At 53.4% G+C, this 18277-nt stretch overlaps 1 protein-coding gene across 1 annotated transcript in view; it reads left to right on the top strand.

The window, feature by feature from the left end:
* The first annotated feature begins 2327 nt into the window (after positions 1-2327).
* Positions 2328-18277, top strand: part of AMN (amnion associated transmembrane protein) — a 29532-nt gene continuing 13582 nt past the window's right edge. Inside the window, exons 1-4 of the mRNA XM_075152427.1 lie at positions 2328-2409; positions 7916-7978; positions 10145-10263; positions 10393-10437. Of these exons, the coding sequence (XP_075008528.1) occupies positions 2328-2409; positions 7916-7978; positions 10145-10263; positions 10393-10437 (309 nt within the window). The remainder of the gene's footprint in view (positions 2410-7915; positions 7979-10144; positions 10264-10392; positions 10438-18277) is intronic.

Raw genomic sequence — 18277 nt, 5'->3', positions numbered from 1 at the left:
ATTGTTCTTTCCTGCCTCTTAATCCAGGCCTTTGCTGAGAATACCAGATGGGAAGGTTGTGGAAAACTTTGGACTGCCGATTCAGGGACATCCTCTTAAGATTTAGAAGAGTAGAGGTATACAACACGTAAGAGATCTGACTATTCCTATTTCTCTTCTAATTTATGGTCAAGACTGCAGCTTCTGTCTTCCATTTCATGATCTTGGTGTAGATACTAGGCTGTGTTTGTTTAGTTTTTTTTCTCTCCAAGTTAGGATTAGTTCCTTAGGGTTCAAATAAGTTCTAAATTTCACAGAGAAGCACCTGAACCAAAATCCTGGATCCAAACATCCCAGACTTGATGTGGAATTCAAATCTGGATCCCAACTCTGTGGCTTATTAACCTACCCATTTAGGGAAGGGTTTGTTGTCTCTACGTGGTGTTTGTGTTTTTGGTCCTTTGGAACTAAGCTTTTAATTTGGTTGCCAGTTCTGCAAGGACTTTTTAACTTCTTAGCAATGCCGGTGTTCACACGCTCCATTGCTGGCAGTGCGATGCGTAGTGATAAAATTTGACTCTGTCTAAGGGTTACTGAGATAAACCAGCATTATCATTCGTAAAGGTCATTTTCTTGCATAGTGTTCTGAGCTTTGGATTTGAATATAGCTCGCATCTGAAAGGACACATCTTCCAACTATGACCTGCGTCACTGGCAGAGAGTTGTATAATCTGTACTTGTGGAATGGGAAGGTACAAGCTTCCATCGTTGCTGATGCATCATGTGATCCACCTATTTTGTTTTTCTTATAGCTGTTGTTTGGTTTATATATTTTTTTCAGTTTTATAGAAAAAAAAAAACAAACAGGGGTCATTCAGGATTTTTTTCTACAAGGTATAAAACTCCAATGATTTAGTGGTGACTAGAGAGCTGTGAAAAATACCCCATTAGGAGATGATGGGCTAAACGTAGGTCCATTTCTCTTAGACAAGTAGGATAACCTTTAAGACGCATGGAACAACGTAATAATCGGGAAAACTAAAGCTGACATTTGTTTCCAAGAAATTCTGTAAGAAATATCTATGGAAAAGACATCAGTGATCGAGAATAATGTACAAATTAATGTGTTTGAAACTTGTGTATCCATTTCTTTAATCTCATACTCTTCAGTGAACGGTACACTTGTGTTCAGTTTTATGATCAAAAACAAAGACCAAAGAAGGCCAACCTCATTTGATTGTGTATATTCTGCCTGTCTTAATTATCAATAGCTGTAAGGATACAGTGCAAGTGATCTGGTAACCAGTGGTTCTCGTCCTTTTCTTTTAGGGGGAAAAACAACTTTAAAATGTATAATTTATTGCTCAGCAATAACCATGTTGTTAAAAAATAATAATAAAAAAAAGGAATTAGCAACATGTCTTAATTTCCCAATAGCATTATTATATGTTGTATTTCAGTTTATTGTATATTGTGTTTTTGTATTTATTTGTGTTTGGAGGTCTTGCTATGTCTTTTTGTGTTTAAATGCTAATAAACAAGGACAGTGTGTAAGAGTGTAGAATGCCAAACTCTGAAATGCTAAACTGTGTTATTAAAGGAAAAATAAATCTAAGTAGGAAATCATATTTTTTAAGAAAAAACTGGTGTGTTGAATTTGAATGACTGCTGTTGACTTGCAAATGGCCAAGGTGCATCCTTTCTCCTCTCTGAAGTCACTGTACGTTGGCTTTACACTTACACACCTGATAGACCTTTATTGTGGCATTTCCTTTCCTCTTCACAGGAAACTTGTCATAACTTTTATCAGAGTCCTATTTTCCATGCGATAACTCTGCTAGAATAAACTAGGTGATGGTGTGCATCCTAACATCAGTGTCAAGAGTCCTTGTGGAAATAGAGTAGAAATAATTGAAATGGCTTTTCGTGCATTTGTGGTACACTGCTTTCCCAAAGATTTGCAGGAAAGGAGAGACAGAGTATGGCTTGAATGTCTGAAAATGTAGATTTATTTTTTTCTTCTCCAGTGTCATTAGTGACTCTTCTTTTTTTCAACTCAGAAATGCATTTCAGATGTGTGTTTGAAATCATAGAACACAGTGCAGTCTGTAAAAGCAGCATGCTGTTTTGAAATGAGTGAAGCAGTAGTGTTTCCACCAGATTTCAGATTCAGCCTAGTGATGAAAACCCTCATCCCCGGTGGTGAAGGCACGTCACTTCTACTGAGCACTTCGCTGATCTGTCTGTCCTTCCATTTCTTCTTCCCTCCCTTCCCTCCCACCCCTTGCTTACTGAAATTGCCATGTCCCTTCTTTCACATCACTGCAGGGGTAATACTGGGTTTAGCCATGCAGGAATGTCCTGCCTATGCTCAGAGGCAAGACCATGGTGTCATGGCAAAAGCCACCGCCGCGCTGCCGGCATCCGAACGTGAGTACGACCCAGCCAGCCGACACCACCATTTGCAGCAGGTAGTCTAAAAGTGCTGGGTGGCAGAGTGCCTTTTCTTGGTAATAATGGGGATGCCAGAGAAAAGGCAAATGCAGGAAGGTGGGCATGGTGAGAGGGAAGGGTGGCTAAGAAATGCGGTCCTCGCCACGCGCAGGATGTGCTGAGGTGGATGTTCCCTTCTGCTGCTGAGAGCAGTCACTGGTAAGTGACTCTCTATGCTCTGGCATCCCCTGCCCTGCTCATCACACTTTCCACTCGTACTCCCACGACTGGTACTTGAGGCTGAGCCGCCTGAAGCTCTTCACATCTCCTCGCTGTGGAGTGTGAAAAGACGGTGAACTTCCTTGTCGTCTTAATGAAGTGGGTTACCTTCAAGCAGAGCCCTCTTAAGAGCAGCCTTTGCTATCCCCAGAGCTCCTCCTCCTTCCAAATTTTTTTGTTTGGTGCTGCTCAGATGTGACACTTGTGTCATTACGTGCAGCAGGATAGGTGGAGAGGAAACAAATTGCTTTAAATGTGAAGGCAATCACCGATTCTCTTCTCGCCTCCCTGCTGCTCCTCCCCCAGCAGTGAATCGTAATTGAAATGATACGTGATACCGTTCCTGGCAAGAATGAGTCTTTATAGAAGGTTTCTTCTTTGTGACAGGTCACAGAAGGCAGCTGGCAGCTTTGTAGCATGCTTTCCCCCAGCGGGCGATACGTTATTTAGGGTGATGGGAGCAGAGTGCCAGCTCTGGGACAGCGGAGCAGCCGGGAGAGTGGCGTGAGGAGCAATCCCGGTCTACAGAGGGTGCTGTGCAGACACGTACGTTGCTGAGCCTGGACCTGCTGCTTGGGCCATCTCTTGCAAGAATTGCAGGGGCATTTTTTAAAATTTTTTAAGTTTTCCAATGTTTCAAGCCTTGGGTTTGCTTCTGTCTGGTAAGGAGAAGCATTTTCAAAACCTCTGACTTCTTGGTCCTACAGATGGACCTATCTGCTGCTCTCCAGGATAGCCTGCTTTGGTGTGACCAAGTCCTGGAATTGTTTGAGGAAGGGGGAAATATCTGGTTGTCAAAATAAGTAACGAAAGAGGTGATTTCCCCTGGTCTTCCCCAAAGCTGGTTTTCCATGAGTCAGTTGTGCGGTTCCTGCCTGTACGCCTGGGTTGAGTCCTGAGGCCGTCACCATCGCGTTAACGTGTCTGGCTTGTCCTTGTTTGGCCAAAAGAGGTGGTAACTCAAGTGTCTTCCTCTGCCCCCCTCGGCGAGGAAGGTGAGCCCACCCAGCTCTTTGCTCCTTCGGGGTGGCCACCAGAGCTGGCTCTGGCAGCGGTGAACGTTGGACCTGATGGATGCTCTCGTGTCCCGTGGGCTCCCGAGAACAGGGTGCGGCCCCCGGCAGGTAACGGGAGGGCTGAATTCCCACCAGCCCGGCTGGCAAACACAGAAGAGACCCTGGGCCTGACTTCTACCCCACAGGCTGCAGGGTTAAGCGGTGTTTGGCCACAGCTTGCAACACTGGTTGCAGCTGGTGGAAATGTGTGTTTTGTGCTGACTAGAGGCAGGCGTTGTTTGCAGACATTGCTATGGACGCTCGACGGCTGCTTTGTGCCAACACAGCAGCTCCCACAGAGGAGATTATTTGGATCAGCCCTGGCTGGTAGAAATGGCATCTGTCTCAGCACACCCTGCGCCACCAGCCAGCGGGAACGCGGACGAGGCCTGAGCCTGTCCCCAGCCGCTGTCTCTTTAGCCGGTGTCCTGGGGGTAGACAGCAGAGGCTGGAAAGTGGCTCTCAGTCCTCCAAGGATAAAAAGGAATCTCACCCAAGCGCAGGGGCTGGGTGAAGTGGGCTGGTTACAGTGTCTGGCAGGGTGTGGGCTCAGGACTTGAGAAACAGGCCTGGATGCTCAGATCCCCACATCCACACGGAGGTAGCTCTGTAGCCGGTTCTCAGGGCCGTCTCCACAGGAGGCCCTTGTTCTCCTGCTTTGGACCACGAGATAGGATGTGAGTTGGAGCGTGGTTTCCAGATAGCTCTGAGATCAAATATGGTCCCCTCTGGTGACTTCTCCTGCCTTGCTGGTCCTAGGGGAAGGTGACCGTGTGGCTGCTGGACGCCTGTAAGCACCAGGCGAGTTCCTCTTGCTGAATTGGTGCAGAGTCCCAAAGAGGGTTTGTCTCTGCGGGTTTACTGAATATTCAATTTTAGCTCCTGACCGGCCCCGACATGGCGCCGTGCCTCTTCCAGGTGGGCACGGAGCTCCTCTGCCACCGGGGATTGGTCCTGGCAATACAGATTGTGCTGCTGCACCTGAGACTTTAACATTTTCTTAAATAAAAGGAAATTCCACACGGGATCTTATTCTGCTCCATTGGATCACTGCTAGGGGCTGCCTGCTTTGAGGGCAGGTGCGAGATACAACAGCCAGAGGGGCTGTCACCTGGCAGGGCACTTCTCCCAGTTATTTAGGATTAGCTTCATGTCCAAACCTTAAGCAATGACGCCCTGTGCCAAGGAGATTGGCAAATAATATGTGCCCGGGTACAGCCCGGCCTGTCAGCCTGCCCCGGGAGCAGCCTTGTGCACGCACAGGGGCACAGCCTCGGCACTGGGGGTTTGGGCCAGCTGGTTTTGGCATGCCTCTGCCATGGGGCCTAATACAGTTATCGCTGAATAATTTTTCCATGTGCTTAATTACTTTCTGGGGATGGTGCTGTTGCAGCTTGGCTGTTTGGAGGGCTGCAGGGAGTGTGCAAGTGTTGGGGGCGATCACTCACCTCGAGGACTGGTGCTCACAACCGTCGCCACTTCATGCTCAGCACTGGGCTCCCTTTCCAGCTGCAAAGTGCTGGGGCTGAGGGCTCGCACTGGAGAAGTCCCTTGTGTTGCAGGCTACAACTGTTTTAAGCGGTGAGAAGAGATGCAGTTGTACAACAGAGAAATTCAGCGAGGTGCTGGATGTCCTTGACAGGCTTTAGGAGGTGACGAAGGAGAACGGTGTTTCTGGCTTTGATACCAGTTTATAACTCAATGCTGGGAAGGTCAAGCATCCGCTGTGCGCTGTTTTCCCCCGCTGCGGCAGCAATATGCTTGCCCTCCCCAGGGGCATCGCGGGCCACCAGCACCAGGGGAGCAGGCTGAGGAGCAGAAGGGTGGGCTGGCAGCAAGGAGTAAAATGTGCTGATCTCTGCGTTAGGGCAGCCGCTTTCATTTTTGGGGACTGATTTCTGCTTCCTTTCATCTTTGTTTCTTTCTCCCTGTAACCACGGGAGCCTGATCCAAATCTCGCTCCCGTGCAGCCTTCCGTTGTGCCTGCCTGGCCCTGGGGTGCAGCAGCATCTTGAGGTGGTAGCAGCGACAAAAGCTGGGTCGGAGAGGAGCATCCTCCAGTCCTGGGGAAAGACCGGCCTCAAGGGCCGGGTTATTCCGTCCCCTCGCTCCCAGCAGTAACGCTGCAGTGAGCGGCTGTCCCCAGTGACACAGGTTTTGCTGGGATTTCTGTAATTGCCCTGCTCTGTCCTACCCTAATGCTGGAGCAGGGGGAACAGGGACTGTCCATCCACGGGCAGGATTTCACAGACCTTTTGATGAACTCAGGGCAGATTGGGTATTTTAGACCTCTGCCTGCTTGTCAGATGAATCCTGGCTCACTTAAAATCAAACAAGTATCAGCTTCGGTGGGATTGGAGCTGCCGAGCAGCTGAAACAAGCTGCACACAAAAGCAGCGGCTGCAGGGCACAAGAAATAAAAATAAGGGTGTGGAGCACCCCCTGAAACACAGGGTTTCAGGGACCATGACATCTCTCACTGTACAGGATCCTGTGAATGGTTTCTCCCCTCCTGCCCTCCCTGAGCATGCTGAGGGAAGCTGAGGCTGCGGACAAGTGTGCACGCTGCAGTCCTTTCTCCAAGCTGTTATTGCTGAGTATCCATGATTTATATTTTTTCCCCTTCTATTAAAATACAGAAGATTTCACTGCAGCCAGCATTCATCCTGAGAGTCCCTCAGGAGAGATTTGTGAGTGGTAATGAGAGTGCGGAAGCCTTTCACCTCGAGGACATCTCTCGGCATCCAGCTCCCTGCGCAGAAAGTGCTGACTGTGTTTTGGCTGATGCCCAGGCTAAGAGCTGCTGCTCAGGAGCTTTTTCTCTTGGCAATTCGTGGGCCACACTCGCAACACCGGTGAGGACAGAGCTCCAGGCAGGGGCACCTCCATCTTCCTTCGCAGGGCATGGTGCATCGCCTGGGGCTGCGCTGGGGCATCCTGGGGGCAGGACCCCAGCTGCTCTTCTCACTCCTGCGCTTGCAGCAGAGGTGGGAAATGGCACAAAGTGGGTTGAGCTTTTGGGAGACAGAGAGAAGATTTCCAAGAGCGATGGGTCCCTGGTCCCCACTCCTCCTGCCTCCGTCTGCCTGCTTGGAAGCTGGGAAGCAGTGGGAGCATAAAGGGTGGTATGGAGATGGCCCGTTCCCCCTCCTGCGCTCCTAAATCCTCGCTGGTGCCAGGTCAGAGCTTCTTGTGGTTTGTGACCCCTCCACTGATGTCCCTTCCAAGCACTTCTCCAGTTTCCTCCTGGGTTCCTGTAATTCACAAATTACCCCTGCATTCACAAGTCTTCTGCCCTTGCCCTGCTTGTACCAGCGTCAGCCGAAGGGTTCCTGCCGGAGGGGTGCTGAGCCCCCCCCAGCTCTCTCCATGGCACAGGCCTCTGTTACTATCCCCACACTGTCCCCTTCCCAGGCTGTCGTTGCTCTCCTCCCATCCTTTTCTGCTCTTAACACACCCTTGTAAGGACGCGGGCCCGGACCTGCGTGCAGCATTGCTGCGGCGGAGGACAGGGATGGTGGGGTCCTTCCTCCTCCTCCTCCTCCTCCTCCTCCTGCAGCCACGTGCGTTGGTGCGCTGCCAGCGGCCCCCTTCGACCCCCGGCAGCCTCAACAAAAGCTGTGTGGGGCTGTGCGGGCGCTGCCGCGGCGCGCGCTGGGTAATGAGCAAATCAGTTGGTGGCCAAAGTACAATTACAAGTCGTCGCTGGGAGCTGCTCTCTTCCAAGCGAGCTAATTGAAAATACATTGAGACCATTATTAGTAATTACAAGGTAGCTGGCATTCTGCAGGGGAGAGCGGCGTGGGACGCGCACGCGGTGCGTTCGCACTCACCACCCTTTAGCAGGACCTGGGGGTGTGGAGGGGGTGTGGATGGCGAAGTCTGGTGAGCTGAGTTGGGGGGAGCACCGCTCTCGCCTCCCCACCTTGTTCCTCAGCAGCTCTGCCAGGCTCCATGGATGCCATGGAGGTGGGGAGCTTGGGAAAGGAGCAGCTTGGGAAAGGAGCAAACCGGCTTCTGGGACTGAGCAAGGCTCTGGTTTGTGCTGGGGGAAACCTGCCTCCTGTACTGGTTTACTCCCTTCTCCCTACAGCCTCCTCCGGGCTGAGCCCATCACGTGCCCCCGGGGAGGGTCCAAGGTCCGGCCGGGCAGGGGCTGTGGAGGTGAGGGCTGGCAGCCTGCTGCAAAATGAAGTGCCTTTTTCTCCTCCTCGGTGTCCTGCAGCTCCTTGGTGAGTATGCCCAGGGCCCGACCACCATGGCGAGCAGGGGTGACCTCTGGACGACTTCCCTATTTGCACTTAGGGCAACCCTGTGTCGGGGCAGAGCTGCAGGCTCTGTCACTTCAGGCGTATCTGTAACACAAACGGGAAAAGGCATTTCCAACCAGGCAGAGAGAAGGCAGGGGAATGAGGCTGGGATTAGTGTATCGTGCCTGCTGCACCTCCGCAGCTCAGGTTTTCCTGCTCTTATTTGAAGCCAGCGGTTCTGCACTGCAGGACACATTGTCTGGTGAATATGCATGTTCAAGGACTGCGCTTCCCTGGAGACAGGCTGAATAAACAGCTGATATTTCCAGGGCTGTGGAGGGTGCAGGAATGCATCAGTGCAGCTGCATGGGGGGAAAGGCTTTCCAACAGGAGGTTAACCTCTACCACCCCAGAACCTCCGGCCAGAGGAGATGCCCCTGCTGCTGCCGTAGCCAAGCTGGGTCGGCACACAGAGCCATCTCTGCGGTGCAGCACGCACGAGCTCGCTTGACACAACACCTTGCAGCTGCAGGAACGTGAGGTGTGTATGCAATGGGGCCAGCTGAGCCTTTCTGCTGGAGCTTTAACCTCTCCATTCTCCAGCTTCTCGGGACAGGAGGGACGTGAGTCAACCATAGCAGAGCAACTTGCAATTATCTTCTGGGGGCTTTTTCCTTTCTTAAGCTCTTTTTGACTCCAAATCAGCAAGATGTTTGTGCCCATAACACTGCAAGCAGGTGCCTGGGTACGGTTCTCATCGCTGTACGGTCCTTTTCCCTCTCAGTGGGTTTTGAAGTGGATACAGGGCAGGGGGGTGTTTGCTCTGCCTAAGGGCTCCTTTGGGCAGCTGAAAGCCATGGCTGCAGCCCTGTGTGGGACTGGAGGGCCCCTCTGCTCCTCGCACCCAGGCTCCCACCCCTGTTCCTCCATTAGGACTTTCATTCAGGTGAAAAATATATTGTTTCCTCTTCACCTGGATGTGGCTACATATAGCAAATGAGCCAGCAGAGCCCCTGGCAGAGTCAGACAGTGCAAATTGCGCCTGAGGTGATCGTTGCACCCCGATAAAGCCTCTGTAGAGCCTACAGAGCACAACCGGCCACGTCCCTCCCCATCATTTGGGCTAGCAGGGCCCAGACTTTCTGCAGTGCACCTCCCTCCATCGGCCGGAGTCATTCAGACCCCCCTCCGATGGATGGGGGGGTCCCCCTGTGGCCCCTCCTGCCCCCTCTGTGGCCGGGTCCCATCCTGTGCTGGCTTTCTACCTATTTTGTACTTTTGCAGGTTTTTTCCCTAAAGAAAAGATGATCCGTATTAAGAGCAAATGTTTCTTCTTTTTTTTCTTTCCTCTTTTCTGTCTCATAACTCACTTGCCCGAAGCCATTTAATTCAGGCTGCTGGAGACTCATCTTCAGCTGGACGTGCATCTCCCAGCCAAGCCTGGGCAATATCAGGCTGGGAGGCATGCAGCTCCGCCGCGCTTGTGCAAGCAGAGCGGGTCAGAATGGAAACCCACCTCTGCCACGGCCCGTCCACGGCCAGTGGGCTCATCGCTGTGAGGACCAGCAGCAGGACCGCTGCCATCCCGGCAAGGCCCATAGGGAAGACCTCTATTTCCCTGGCGCCTCAGGCTGCAGGACACCACTGGATCCTCCCCCTCCAGTCCCAAACACATGAAACCAGCCCATACTTTGTGCTACACATCCCATAGCAAATGCCCTTTCTCCTCCCGCCCTGTCCTCGTGGTCCCGCAGCTCTGTGTGCCCGCTCCGAACCTACGGGAAACACCAAGGTCGAAGGGTCTCTGCACATTCGATTAGTCCGAGTGGCAACAAAACCTACTGCAATGAATGCTTAGGTACGGGGTCTATGTTATTCTTGCCCATTGCCTGCAGGACTTTCCTGCCTTCTCTCTGCCTCCCTTACTCCTCTTCCTACCTGGGTGGGTAAAAGCCATCACCCAGCCAAAAAAATTCCCTGTGCAGAGGAGGGCAGTGACTGGTCAACTGGGAACATGCAGGGGCTGGTCCTGGGTGGAAAATCCCCAAATCTGGCCTGAAAAGGCCAACCCATCCCATAGCACATCCTGGAAAGGGCTCCCAGTGCCTCCCATGATCTGGGTTACACTGGTGTCCCTGCTCCTCCCAGCCGCCGCCGCCGCCGCGTACAAGCAGTGGATCCCCAACACCAATTTTGAAACCGCCTCCAACTGGGATAAAGGCAGAGTCCCCTGTGCTAGCGACATCGTTCATTTTGAGAAGAACAAGGTATTGGCCATTTTTATGGGTTTTTTTAGTTGTTTGTTTGTTTGTTTGTTTGCAAAATGCCATTGGGCGTTCAGAAAAGCCCTTTTCCTGACGGGGGAAAGTCTGTTTTTATTTTTCCTTTTCTTACAGGTCATCTCAGTCTTCGTCAGGTCTCCTCACGCGCTGACGGACATGGTAAGGCAGCGTGCGGTGGCGCCGGGAGGATGGGCAAGGCAGGGCTGGTGCTGGAGCGCTGCCAGCCGGGTGGCACATCCCCCTGTCCCCCTCTCCAGGGACTTTGACATTTTGCTCCGGCCAGACTGGCCCAGGATGCCTCGGCTGGGGCAGGGAACAGGAGTCATAGCAGTCACGGGGCTCTGCACTGTGAAGCCAAAAAGCCCATTTCTGAGATTATTTTCTTTTTCATTGGGTCATATGGAGGGGGGAGCACCCCAAAAACCACTTTCATTTGGAAGAAATTAATTTTTCCTCCCCAAAGGAAGGAAAAAAGGCCCTCCATGGGACAGACCTTGGCAGTAGTTTGCTGAGGAGCCCCAACATGCGGCATTGCTGACGTGGAGCAGGCTTTAGCCCTGGGCAGGGGCTAAGTGAAGCTGACATCAAAATATCTGGAAATGAAAACAAACCGTTCTGGGAAATCCTAAAATGTTGCTCGAGATACTTCCTTTCAAGCGCTATTGGGTTTTATATTTTTCTGTGATGCTATTAGCCTGGCCATGGCAGGACGGGCACAACATCCTACGGAAATGTGTACGTTGGGTAGGATCAGGTTGGGGGGGCTCTTACCTCGGAGGGGTTTCTGAGCAACCTGGTGTCCCCCAAAAAGAGGAGCCCTGCCCGGAGCAGGCTGACAGGCAGCTGTGAAAGCACAGAGTCTTGATCCCCACAGTTTGGAGGGTCAAATTTAACAGGGAGGAAGGAATTAAAGGGAAAAAGCAAACCTTTGCTGCCCCAACACATCGGCGCAGGCTGGGTCACCAGCGCTCCCCATCCCAGTGCCGGGATGGCACGAAATGGGCTGGATCCTGGTTGCAAAACCTCCTGCCCGGGATGGGACGAGCTTGCAGCCAGGTTTTCTCTCTCAGTTTTAGGGCAGCTTTGCTCTTTTATCGGCCACTAAATCCGAACAAGCCCTTGAAATTTATGTGGTGTAATTCGTTCAGGCTGTCTACGCCACTAATAGTTTTGATGCTTTAATAATGCTATGTGCCACATTTAATCCCTCTACAAATATTTGGAGGAGTGAGTTTATTTATATGGCATTTTAAATATGAATTTTTGAAGGAAAGAATGTACTGGGGAAATACGTACAAATATAATGTAATAAATGATGTGGAATTTACCCAGAGAAGAAAAGAGCAAAATATCACTCCAGTAGATTTTATTTTACTTACAGATGAATGTATAATATTTCTAAAGTACTTTCATCAGAGGCCTGCAAAGTGCATAATTGCAAAGCAGCGTTATTCATTACGGCGTGAGCCTTTCACAACCAAGCTAACGAGCCGAGCCGAGCAGCCCCGCGGCTGGCCGAAGGAGAGGGAGGTGCAACACAACCTTTGCACAACTAATGACATCCGTGGCTGCCCTGCTGTGCCGGCCGGCCGCCAGCTGCTCGGGTGGACGTTTCCCATCGGGGCTGAGCGATGGGGTCAGGGTGCCGGAGTGGCTCCCAACTCATCCCCATCACAGGATCCAGCAGTCCTCGCAGGAGCCCTCGGGGACCCTCTGCTGCCCCGGGGTTTCTCTGGGATCCCACTGCTGGCGAACAGCCGTGCAGGCTCCAGGGTTACAGTGAGTATTATAGTCCCACTGCTGTGCAGGAGGAGAGGAGGGCTGGGGGGCCCACGAGGGAATAAATCCTGGTGGTAGCACTGGATGTGGGAGCGCAGCACCGTTCCCCTCCAGCCAGGGGCTCGCCCCACTGCTGCACCAAGTTGCACCTCCTGTGAGTAACCAGGCTATTACCCGAACCGCAGCTCATGCTTTCCTTCTGAGCAGCACCGCCCCGACGATTTGCAATGAACTGTCCCAGCAAGTTTCCTAGCGTGGTGGTTAATATTTCTTTTTAATGTCAGCTCAGCCACCTCCCTCCCATGCGCTGCTATGCTCTGTTGTCACCAGGTGATATGGGGGCTGCCAAGATTAGGGATGAAAAAGGAATGAAACCCAGCACCTGAGCCTGTCTGCCACTTGTGGGGATGGCGTGAAATTTGGCAACTGGGTGGTTAGAAAATGAATTGGTCGTGAGGTTTTTTGCAGAAAGGCTGGGCTGCACCTGTTCGGCTGCCGGCCGCGCTGCGCCGGAGCATTAATCACTTAAATCAGCAGGAATACATTAAGCTTTAGAGTCGCCATGGAGATGCTATACAGCCTTTGGCCAAAAAAAAGAGAGCATTGCTTGCTATAGTAGCGCAGGAGGAAATTCACAGCCAGGGAAGGGGCTGGGCTCTCATTGACTTTCATGAGGACGGTGCCTGCCGCGGTGGGTGCGGGGGGGCATACTCAGTGCCGGTGCCCCGCCAGCGGAGGGGCAGCATGAGACCTCCCATCCTACTCCCCAGCTGAGTGGGGAAAGACCTGGGGTGCCGGGGGGTCCTTATGTGCCACTGTCTGCCCCCCTGGACATTTACATTAAAGGAAACACTTCTGTATGGTGAGCCCTCCAGCTCCCCTCCTCATCATCCCATGGGGGCACCAGCCAAGCACCGGGAGCTGCTTTCTCCAGAGCAGGCCGGGGCTGTTGGGGCACGCAACCCACCTCCCCACCCAGAGGAAGCCCATTTATCACCCAGCTCGGAGGTTATTTGGTCTGAAGTTTCGAGTGGATCCCTAATTCAGCCACATGCTAAATCCAAATCCAGCTTAAGCGTAAGTGACTTTGAAGCACAACCATTGTGATTAGGTTGGATTTTCTATGGTATTTAGCTGCCTAAAGATGCAGATCAGTATTTAGCCGGCTTTCAGAGGCGCCTGGGAGTAAATCCACAAAAAAGGTGGAGGTGCCCAGGGTGGCGGTGCCTGTTGTGGGTGCTCCAGGGCAAGGCGGGCTTTGGCTTTGCTTGTCTCCCTGCTGGGGGAGAAGGGCTCCTCCGAGGGGCTTAGACCCTCTGGCTGTGGCTGCGCTTCCAAAGGCAGCCAGGCCAGGGCACAGCTGCAGCTGTGAGCCCAATGTTTGCCCCGATAATACCAGCCCTGGTGCAGTTTGTGCCCGAGCCAGCCAGCACCGCAGCGCGGGCCAGGGATGGATGATGCCACTTACTATTTTTGGGGCGGCAGGAGTCGGGTTTAGCCATGTGGGCAGAACAGCCTCGCTCGACCCCCGTGGTACCAGGGTCAGGGCACTGGCCGGGGTTATTCGGCAGTGCCGACGCCACCTTTCCAGCTCTGCCCCACCACCAAGCCCTGCCACGGTGGCGGCAGCTGCCTGCACCTCCTCCCTGCCTGCCCGGTGAGGGGCCGCAAAGGCTGGGCGAGGGTCAGGAGCGAGCGGGGCACGGGGGTCTAACCAGGGACGTCTCGCCCAGCCTTATATTTTTAGCTGCCTAATTGCGAGAACAGAATGTACTCAGCTTTGCTGCAGGATGCTCCTGCTCGGTTCCTGGCAGAGATTGATCTCGAAATGCCAATTGCTCTCCAGGGGCGCCGGCTCTAATGAATTGCCATGGTTTGCGCTCGTCCCAGGCACCGGCGCTCCCTCCCCCTTGCTTGCCAAACAGCAGGGTAACGAGACACCCAGAAAAGGGATTATTTTTCCTTCTCCTGAGATGAAGGTAAAAATTTCATGGGAGTGCATGCATACGTGCGTGTGTGCCAGCACATAATTACAAGCCCGAATCCTGCAGGCTTTTCTCCAGCAGTGTTCCCACTGAAGGTCTGCCCTAGGAAAGAGGTGCAGTAAAACAGCCTTTTGCAGTCGCCTCCCTGAGTTTATTTGCTCCTTGCAGGCTAGTTTCTAGCAGGAGGAATTATTAAAGCCTGTGACGAGTGAAGCATCTTGCCGCATCCTGGGCTGGAGCGGATGCTGGGGCAAGTCTGGCTGGTTGGCTGCTCCGTGGACGGGCTGCCGTCCCTCGCTGCCGGGGACGGCTCCCCTGCCCGCAGCTCGAGCCGCCTTCCAGCTCTCTCTGACCTCGTCCGTGGCATTCAGGCAAATGAGCTGAACTAACCTGAAGTAGATTTGGCAAATGGCTTTAATCCTCTGTGTGCCTTCTGCATCCGTAACTCAAGTGTCTTGGGCTGGTTTACCTTAATGCGCTCCCCAAGGGGCTCCCGACGTCCCGTGTCCCCCCAAGACACCCGATTTCTGCACCTTGCTGGGACCTGTTTGGCTCTGCATCAGGAGGTGTGTGCGGGGGGGCTGCACTCAAATTAATGGCCTTTTTGGGCCCGTTGCTTTTTTTATCCCCCAATGGCTTTTACTGGGGTCTGTGGGGTGTTTGGCAGGGGGTGTACCGGGCAGTACCCACGTGGGTCGGCCAGGAGCTGCGGCTTCTTTGTGGGGACAGGCAGGAGCGTGATGTTTCAGGAACCCGATGTGTCGGGCCACCCCCATGCCAGGGGACGCGGTGGCAAGGCCAGCTTGGGCAGGCGATACGGGGAGCCTGCATCCCGAAACGCAACGTAAAACGTGACGAGCAGACACGGCAGAGGAACCAGCTCCTGCATTAATGAAAGCACGGCTGCACTGCTGCCAAAGGCCCCTGCCTTGCAGGAGGGGGAGGCAGGGATGCAGGCAGGGGAGACCCGCCAAGCGCCTCGTTAGCTTGCAGGGGATGACGCTGAAATGATGACGTCCTGCTGGCACGCTACTCCTGCCTGCTCCGGGGGGCGAAAGCAGAGGGGTGAGTTATTGCTGGGAGCAGAAGGGGACTGGTGGGCATCTTCTGCCCGCCGCCGATGGGCCCCGTGGAGAGGAGCACTAGCTCCTGTGCCCTGCTCCGCACTGCACCAGCCTGCCCGAACGTGAGTTTCATGGGGGGAAAAGATGCATTTCTTGCCCGTTTTCCTGTGGATGCTAAAGCCCCAGTCCTCACAGGCAGCATGTGCCCCGGCAGGGAGCTCTTTGGGCAGCAAGGTCCAAGTCCAGCAGCAGGTTGCCCTCCTCGGCTCACCCAGAGCTGTTGGGGTGGCCGTGGGTCATCCTGCCTTGCCGGCTCCTCTTGCCGGGGATCTGGAATAGCTGGTGTGGAATCGGGGGCCATGGCAGGGGCAGGCGGATCCGGTGGCGGGCTGGGGGCGTGGGGTGGTGTGTGCGGCTGGGGGGAAGGACGCCGGCCCAAGGATGCGGGTGGGAGCTTCACCTGGGCAGGAAAGCGAGTGAATGAACCCCCGCTAACGAACCCAAGAAACCCTGCGACAAGCGAGCCCTTGGCAACGCTCCAGAGCCGTCAAAGGGATTCAGCTGCACATGAACCTGGTTCCGCGCCTTTCTGGGGCCTTCAGCCAGCAGCTGGATCCCACCCAAGCACCCACCCAGCTGCGTTCAGACCCCCCGGCCCCAATGGGCATTAGGAAAACCCCCACTATTCCCCCCTGCGGGCAGCAACGGGCAGGGGCTGCCTGCCTGCTGCCCTGCCTGCCTGCTGCCATGTGTGGGCTTCCAGGGAAGAAGGACTGGGAGAGACGATACAGAAATCCTTGAGCATTAATGTCTATTATGGGTTACGGCACACATCCTCTCCGTGGCAGAGAGGTAACCCCCTCACATCCTACCTCAGGGATGTGTTTCGATGGGGTGCCAGCAGCGCCAGCCCGGGAGCTGCCCCCAGGCCGGGTGCCGGGCGAGGGGATGTATCCGGGGGCCGTGCGCAGCCCCGATGGCTGCCGAGCTGCTCGCTGGTGCACCCGTGGGTGCAGCGCTGCGGAGCCCAGCGTGCCCGGGCAGTCTCGGTGTTGCACGATGGGGATGATGGCACCATCTCACCCGAGCAAAGAAGTCAAATAGGTTGATGCTGTGAATTAGAACAAGGCTGGCGGAAAAGCCAGACGCAATCATGAACCTCGCTTGCCCGGGTTTGAAGCATTAGTACTGCATTTTCTCCTGCGCTGATGATGGTGACAATCGCACCGCTGCTGTCAGTCGTCTTAGCCCGATGCTCATGAATCGAACAGAGCCGGGATGTACTGGAGGCCGGTTCAAAGCCAGTCACTTCAAAAGCCATGCGCTCAGGCCTTTGCCATTTTTTTCTCTTGCATTTTGGAGGTTAGTTTCATTTTCACTTACGCACTGGAGCAGCAGGATTTCTTCTCGGTGGTGGAACGCTGGGGTTGCAAATGTGGTGACTGTGGGTTGAGACCCACATGGGGTCTTTCCTCTTTTTGTTTGCTGACTTTGCTGAGAAAAATGATGACTGTGTTTCAGTTGTCATTACATTTGATAATGATGACCGAGGAGATAAGTCATTTACCAGTATCAGGGATGGGAAATGACTAATGGGACTCTAAGCTTGCTGTATTAATGGCCCTGGAGTACAGGTTGGCAGGAGCAAGGGAAAGCAGATGAAACCACCAGCTTTTTGGCTCTGGTCCTTTGGTGCATGTCATTGCTCAGTTCAAAATGTACTTGGAAAGTGGCCCAGCCTATATGCAATTTCTATACTAAACACCCAAATGCAGAAATGCACTGCCCAACTGGAGTCTCCATTTATCCTCTGCAGCAAGCTGAGATGCTTAACTTATGTGAGGAAAAAAGAAAGGGCAAATTATTTACTAACTAAGATGCACTGGACGACGGAGCCACTTCTGAAATGCTGCCCAGTGGCATGCATCTCGGGGAGGGCTGGTGGTGGCTGGGCAGCACGTCTGCCTTGGTGGGCAAGGAGCCATAGCTGTGGGGCCAACCTCAGAAACTCCTGCTGTGAAGCAGAAGTACAGGGCTCTTCTTGCACTTTGTGTTTGTGGAGATGAGGTGACTCCGTCCCCTCACTCACATCATGTTGCCTTGCATTTTAATTCCAGGGCTGGTGCTAACAGCATTTGGGCAGTTCCAGAGGGTGAAGGGGCCAGCAGCTGGGACACTGTGTGTGCTGTGGGGCTCCCATTTCCCTGCCACTCTCACACTCACGTGGATGGCTTCCTCTGGGCTTGGGAAGTTCAGCCAGCCTGGGGTTTTGGCCTTGGTGGTGGAGGGGGATCTCCAGCAGTAGCTGGAGAAGCTGTGTCTTCACCAGAGAGCCCAGTGTCTCCAGAGCCCTGCATAGACCCTGCAGGCATGGGGCAGGTTTAGCGTAAGGCATTTTCTCCCACCTCTGCCCGTGGGCAGGATTGATGCCGTGCGCTGCTGACCCTGCATCTGCTCCACATCCCATCCAGACCCCGCTCACCTCCCAGGCACAGGAGGATGTGACCTCAGTTGATCGTTGGACCAGCATTTGTGCATCTGTGTGTGTACACATGTGTATCTCCAACCCACCAAGTCCACTTTATCCCTGCTCTCCCCACACTGAACTCAGCCATGCCATGTGAATCCTTACCAGGTTTTTCTTGCTTTCCTTTGTGCATAATGCATGCACCAACTGCTCTTGCATTGCTCCCTGGAGCAGTGTGAGTGATGCAGCTTACAAATGTAGGCACATATTTGTCCAAGTGTTGTCTCTGTGGCTTTTTTCTCCCCCTAGTTAATTTGTGAAGATCTGAACGAACAACGCCCTGGACAGGAAAGCTCATTGTGTCCTGCATGGCCACCGCAGAGTGTTTGGGAAGCTGTGACCCACAGCCACGGTCAAAGTGTTTGATAACTCTATAGAGGAAAGAGCTGTCAGGCAAGCAGGGATCAGAGAGGGACTTCCCAACCTGGTGGTCTTGATCCAGCCACAACACTCACAAACGCCAACTTCTGCAGCCTGGGAAAGTGCACAGAGGCCAGCTAGTCATGGCCCTGCTGTGTCACCCATCTCTGTCATCAGCAGCTGCTCTCTGATTTTTCTTCCTCCAGCCAAAGATCCCTGCAGCTACGGGCCCGAGTGCCCACAGATAACTGCTGTGAAGAGCTGGTACCCTGTGTTGGTGAAAC

This window comes from Calonectris borealis, chromosome 5 (genome assembly GCF_964195595.1).
Source record: "Calonectris borealis chromosome 5, bCalBor7.hap1.2, whole genome shotgun sequence".
NCBI classification, from domain to species: Eukaryota; Metazoa; Chordata; class Aves; order Procellariiformes; family Procellariidae; genus Calonectris; species Calonectris borealis.
The sequence above is the reverse complement of the archived record's forward strand: the minus strand, read 5'-3'. Positions and strand labels throughout refer to the sequence as shown.